This window comes from Monopterus albus, unplaced genomic scaffold (genome assembly GCF_001952655.1).
Source record: "Monopterus albus unplaced genomic scaffold, M_albus_1.0 scaffold92.1, whole genome shotgun sequence".
NCBI classification, from domain to species: Eukaryota; Metazoa; Chordata; class Actinopteri; order Synbranchiformes; family Synbranchidae; genus Monopterus; species Monopterus albus.
The window spans coordinates 2,465,673-2,472,433 of NW_018127972.1; the positions used below are offsets into that span (position 1 = coordinate 2,465,673).

Consider the following 6,761-nt stretch of genomic DNA (forward strand, 5'->3'; position numbering starts at 1 on the left):
GGGAGGATCTGGAGATCCAAGAAGAGTCAGAGTCAGGAAGCAGTGTCACATCCAAAATCCGTCTTCCAGTCCAGGTCAGATGCACAGCGTGACCTTTGACAGAGATAAAGAAGCATGATTTCTGATTCTGTTCAAAAAGCTGATGTAAAACTGTTTTCTACAGCCATCTTGGTTTGTACAGTCACTGCTGTTCAGGCTGTGTGTTGAGGTGAACAAGGTGGGGGGTCACGCCCTGCCCCAGCCCACTCTGCAGGAGCTGCTGCAGGACTGTCTGGCACAGGCCCTGCACCACTACCATAGCCTCTCACAGCAGACCCACAGCAGGGTAACCGCACACACACACACACACATTGTTGCAGACAAGGTGAAAACCATGCAACTGCAGCCTTGAATTCAATTAAAATGATGACGAGTTACTATCATTCATCACTGAAACATGACTACAAAAAATGGCAATTGGAATGAGAACTATGTCAAAATATGCCACACATTTGTCAAATAAACACTAAACAATGAAAGATGCAAAGTAATGCCCTTTTTCATCTCTTTCTTTACATCCAGTTAAGTCTCAAATTCATGAACTGTAAAAAGCTGATAAGTTTCCTCTGCTGCCTAAAATATCTCTGATTTACCTGCACTGCCATGAATAATATCCTACATTCAATTACATTACAGTCTAGGAACGAATAGGTTTATGAACTAAAGTCATCACAGATCAGTGAAAATAAAACAAGATGTAAAAAAGCTAACATTTGAGACAAGTCGAAAATGCAGGCAACACAAGATATTTATGATAATTCATCATTAGTGCTGTGGATGTGGGTGTACGGTTTCAGTCGGATATATTCTGTCACTATATAAAAGAGTTAGTATAATCCATGTGAACAGTCAACCATCTAAATCTTCATCTCAATGTTGGCTAAACTACTAAACCTGTATTAATCTTATACAACAATGTAAGTTCTCAAACTCAAGCCAGTGAACAAAATGTAAGTGAATCAAGAATCAAAGCTTTTTATTGTCAATTCACTATATGTGCAGGACATACAGAAAAATTGAAATACCGTTTCTCTCTCACCTAATATTGAATGCCATACCATTTAAGAAACTAAAATAGAATAGAAGTAGAATTAAAATAGAATAGAATCAATGGGTACATCCCAGTTCCCTTAGTTGCAGGTTTCTCTCACTTGCTTCATTGGTTCTTATTCCTGCCCATGTAAGATGCAAGGAAAGGAGAGAGGAATCAAGGAGACTCCTATCTATAAACAGGAGATGCCCTTTCCTTTGACCCTTCATCCGAAGTGCCCAGTCACTGACTGTTTTCCAGTAAAGGACATCTGTCCATAAAAGGCTGCATCCTCACTCCTCAGAGCAGGTCAACACTCAGTCAGAGCCCAGACCGTGGCCCAACAGAGATACTGTGGAATGACCTTAGACAGCTGTTCACAGACATCCTAGGAAAGGAAAGTGTAGCAGTGAGAATGAAGGAAGAGATCAGACACTTAAATCAGAAGGCAATGACAAAGGAAGGGTTTTATTAGAATTACTGTTGGCTTTATGATTAACTCTGCTTTGTGTTCCTCTGCTCCTCCATCATCCTCCAGGAGTCTGTGTTCCCCATGACTCAGAACAGAGCCTTGCAGATGTTGTTTGACCTTCGTTACCTCAATACCACACTCGGCAGCAGAATGGAGGAGGGCAAGAGCTCACGATTCCATCAAGACTCTAGGTATGAATTCCCATCACAGATTTGTCAAAATGGCTTGTTGACAGCACAGCTGAAATACCAACCTGGCAAGGTAAAAGGCTGCTTCAGGAGACCTGAGGGTTCTACACCAAAGTGTGACACACACTAGACAAATCTGCTCATGTCAGGTTTTACATTTTATATTATGTCAGCATTCTGCTGTCTGTGAACACACTTTTGTGACCATGATAACAATAATAATTAACAATCATGCATACGTATAACTGGGGAACCAATGCCACTTTTTTTAGGACAGAGTGTAAGCACTTACATTTGAGAACTTGCCAAGTAAAGATTCAAGTACTTAGTAATAATAGCAATAATAATAATATTTCAAGATCTTGTTCACTTTTTGGTTGTAAATGTACAACAGAAGGCTTCTGCTGACATTCAGAAATGAACATAAAACTTTCTGTGTAAACAAACATGGCCACTCCAATTACATGCAACATGGAACCATTGATTGTACAGTAAGTATGGACGATGACCTCCTCTTCCCTCCACTATGCAAAAGTGGAGCGAATATGCCGGTGGCCATTTTGGCGATTTGTAACCAGATACTGGGAAGCAGCAGCCAAATAGTTGAGTGATGTATCAGACTGCCAATCAAAGCTGTCTAACCATCTAACCACACATTAAAAACAGCCTTACCAGAAAAATGATCACGTGTACACATACATCAGCATGATAATATCCACCAAATATGATAGAAATCACCTCTGGGGAAAAATGGATTTGATTTGCACTAGGGCTGGGAATGCTTACAAATTTTCAAAAGTAAGTACTGGCAGATTTTTTGCCAGTATGTACATGTGTATATTTTCTATATGGTAGTCTACTACCCAAGATGCGAATTACAGCGTGCCTCTATTGAATATTTTTGTGGTTCCTCTTTTCAGAGCAGCCGTCTGCACATGTGCTATTCCATCAGAACCTCTCGTTTAGATGAGAATCAGGTTATAGCTCATTGCCTGTCTGCCTTGCTATGCTAAAGAGCCTTTGTTTGTCTTTTAACAACATTTCGCTCATGACTTATTGATTGTTTGGATGATTTATTGGAGACCTGCTCCAACATTTTCAGACATGAGTAACAACTAGCAGACCAAGTTGCACTCTCTTTCCTCTTCATCATCACACTGACAATTCTTGCTGTCTTAAATATTGAAATGCTAAAATTTAAAAAAAAGCGATTATCTACCCAACAAACAAATATCCGAATAGTCAAATAGTCCAGCCCTACCTTAAACATTGTGCTGGCTGTCTTCCAGATTCCACATGGTCTGTGATTGGCTGGAGGGCTTCATTGACCCTTTTGACCTGGATGTGTTCACTCCTCTGATGAATGCCAACCTCAACCGCCTGTCCCAGAGGACCTCGGTACTGTCAGCCCCTTAACACACAAACAAAACCAAAAGTAGAGTTTACTGTCTGGATATATAGAACTTTTCACATTAGCTCTGAGATGTGTTGCTACAGTGAGCTGACGATACCATTATGATCCAGTGGTGTACAGATGTCACAGTAAACTTATATAATGGGGCTCCCCTATTTACTTAGGGTAATCCTTTGATGTGACATTGTGTTTCAGGTGCTGTTCGGACTTCTCACAGGCTCTGAGAAGCTGTTTATGTCACGGAGCAGCAGTGTGAACTCCCAAGAGTCTTACAACATCCTGCCCCTTGCCAGCAGCCAGATCAGGTCAGAGGTCAACACTAGCTCATAATTAATCTAAGGTGCTCTGTGTAACATCAATAATTAGGGACCACGTTATGACATTAGTACAAATAGTAGAAACAAATAGCACCATAACTAAAAACAAAATATATATGTGTTATACTGTACATACAATTTGAACAATCAGTTATGTCCTTTTACAAAACATTTAATAATTATTTCACTCTTCACATCATCACATACACATGCAATTGTTCATACAATTGTACTATGCTGAATATATATATATATATCTATGTACATCTGTATACACTTCAATGCAACAATCTCTCTCACCTCTGCAGGTTTGGGTTGCTACCTCTCAGCATGTCGAATTCATTGAAATCCAAGTCAGCCTCCAGGACTTCTGAAGCTCCACACCACATAGTGAGTAATAGAGCTGGGATTTGGTAGCTAAAGCTGCTCTGAGTCTGAGTGTTTGTATAGGACATTATAATTTTGTTGTCTAATTTACTGAGAACCACAGTATATATTCATTTCTTTGTTTCAATGTTTTGTTCCTCTTGGGGCATATATTATCTGTTCCACCCTCTGCTTTCCCAGCATATCTGAGTGCGAGAAACCCAGGCAAGTTCACTAGTGCGGTGTTATATTTGTGTGTGTATACTGATTATATTGTTATTGGTTATATAGTGCCTTGATTTACCTTTGGTGGATTTGCAGTGTGAGCGTGCTTTATTTATTGACTAAATGGTTTTGATGTTGGATGATTTGTAAATTAAAGAATGTTGTTCTGCTGTGTTCTGACTAATCCCTCCACTCTGACCTTACTACAAAGCATCCCTGATTCCTTTCCTCACCCAAGCAAAGAGGAGATACAGTCAGTGGATAGTGGTCCTGTATATTGTCATCACTTGCCATTTAAGATAACCAGTAAATCACAAATCACAGCAAACCTGATGTGTTCTCTTTCCTCCATCAGGCTCCTCCATCCTACACAGCAGACAGTGAGGGCGTCTTCCAGCCAGGCAGTCTGTTCAGACAGCTCACTGATCAGGACGAAGACACAGCGGCTCTTTCTTTATTCAAACTCAGCTGGCTGCCCGGCATGGCCAAATAACCCTGTATTGCTCAAGATGGTATTTTGCATTTGCTGAAGTTTGTATAAATATGTATAGTAAATATATTTTTGCGTTGTGCGTTATGGCTGTTCTGTGATTTTAAAGTAGCACTACATAGCAGTTTCTCTCCCCGGTTGCTCGGTGTAATTGAGTTGTACCCAACTATCATAAATATGTATGTACATGTGCCTTTGTTTATAAGAGAAAACTATTGCTAAAGAATATTACAGGATTTTATACAAATATGCATAGTTTTATTTATTAAATTCAATTCCATTCAGTTTTATTTGTATAGCAGCAATTCACAGCAACAATCCTCTCAGGACACATTACATAGGAAGGTCTAGACCTTACAAGGAAAACCCAACAAATCCCCCTTGAGCAAACACTTGGCAACAGTAGAGTAGAAAAAGTCTCTTTAATGGAAGAAACCTCCAACAGATTCCTGCTCTTGTTGGGCAGCTGTCTGCCTCGACTGGTTGGGGTGAGTGGGTGAGTGGGTGTGTGGTTGTGTGTCTACATGTCAGCAGTAGAAAAAGTCTCTTTAATGGAAGAAACCTCCAACAGATTCCTGCTCTTGTTGGGCAGCTGTCTGCCTCGACTGGTTGGGGTGAGTGGGTGAGTGGGTGTGTGGTTGTGTGTCTACATGTCAGCCCTGTGATAGACTAGTGACCTGTCCAGGGTGTATCCTGCCTCTCGCCCTATGTCAGCTGGGATAGGCTCCAGCAGCCCCACAACCCTATCCAGGAATAAGCAGATGGATGGATTTTACTGATAGAGATACGTTGCTGTGTAGCATGAGAGAGCGACAAGTGAGAGTTGCCAATAGGAACCAGGCAAACCCGGAGAAAACAGGAGGACTTCTGGAAGAACAAAGTTGCAGGAGAGAAGAAACTTTCAGGTAGAAAGTCGGCCAGCAAGCAGGTTGTACAGACAATGAAAACTGACTAGCAAGAGCCCAGACTAAATACCCAGGAGTTAATTGCTGCATAGGCTTCCCACTGCCAGCCACGCCTAATCGCTCCACCAAAAGCCCAAGGAGAGATAGAGAGGCACAACATTGGCATGTGACCTAACAATTAAATATCTATCATTTGGTGTTAAATCTTTAATATTTTAGTTTTGTTTTAACTTATTAATTACATGTTCATACAATGTAATGTATTTTAATCATGAGGTTTCATATCCTGACTATCCTAGGTCACAGTAGTTGGACTGGTCTGCAGTGCAAATCAGAAATCAAGAAATTTCAATATTTCAACATGAAAACACTTTGATGGACAGAATATGCAGAGAAATTGAAAAGGAGAAGAGAGTGGGCAGGACATAGCAGGACAAATGCACAGAGCGGGTGAGGAAATAAAAAAGAAAATGTGTGGAGTACTGTAGATTAGGATAAAACACAGTCAAAAAGAGGGACAGAAGCAGGGAAAGATGAAGAGACAGGGAGACAAGAATTCCAGCTGGATCTCAAGGTAGGATTTTATTCTCTGTCACTTAAATATAAGTTCCAGTGTAGTAACATAGCATTTCATTAAACAAAATAAGTTTGAAGTCTATTATATATCTGGGACATAAAACAATATATGTGCAAATCATGCCACCCTTCCACAACGTCTTGCCATCCCTTTGCTACCCACTGTAAAATTTTCTAGATCTGCCACTATACTTCAGGTCAGAAAATCAAGTAATGAGAGAGGGACTACTCAGTAGGATGGATCACTTTACTTTTGGGAATATTTATTTATATATGTAGCCTATCCGGCAATTCATAACTATCTATTATCATTATTATTATCATTGAGTGAGTTATTCAGGAGCTACTCAACATTTTGATTATCTGGTCACTCTTAATTCATTCCTCAGTAACTACTTACATTTGAATTTAGGTTTGTTGATACACTGTACTTACTGTATTTTGACATGACTTGACAGAATATAACCAACTTATGGCAAGCACTTGAGTGTATTGCAGGACTTCCTAAAAAACTGGTGAGGATTTCAATCTTGATGGAATGTTATACAGCCAGAGTTTAGTAATGTGGCTCTACTGTAGCACAGAGTAGTGCCACAAGGTATGTTCTAGTTGAGTACTGTATATAAGATGGTTGTCATGTTTCTCTCCAATCAACATCCATTAGACTTATTCTCCTCCATAACAAGGGGCCCAGGTTATGATTATTGTAGATACTTCCCACTGCCAGCCACGCCTAATC

The 6,761-nt window shown here is 40.1% G+C and overlaps 1 protein-coding gene across 1 annotated transcript in view; it reads left to right on the forward strand.

The window, feature by feature from the left end:
• The window catches only part of cog1 (component of oligomeric golgi complex 1), a 17,538-nt gene extending 12,915 nt beyond the window's left edge, over positions 1-4,623 (forward strand). Inside the window, exons 10-16 of the mRNA XM_020608224.1 lie at positions 6-74; positions 164-325; positions 1,608-1,732; positions 3,019-3,127; positions 3,339-3,448; positions 3,769-3,850; positions 4,407-4,623. Of these exons, the coding sequence (XP_020463880.1) occupies positions 6-74; positions 164-325; positions 1,608-1,732; positions 3,019-3,127; positions 3,339-3,448; positions 3,769-3,850; positions 4,407-4,544 (795 nt within the window). The 3' untranslated portion in view covers positions 4,545-4,623. The remainder of the gene's footprint in view (positions 1-5; positions 75-163; positions 326-1,607; positions 1,733-3,018; positions 3,128-3,338; positions 3,449-3,768; positions 3,851-4,406) is intronic.
• The last annotated feature ends 2,138 nt before the right edge of the window (positions 4,624-6,761 follow it).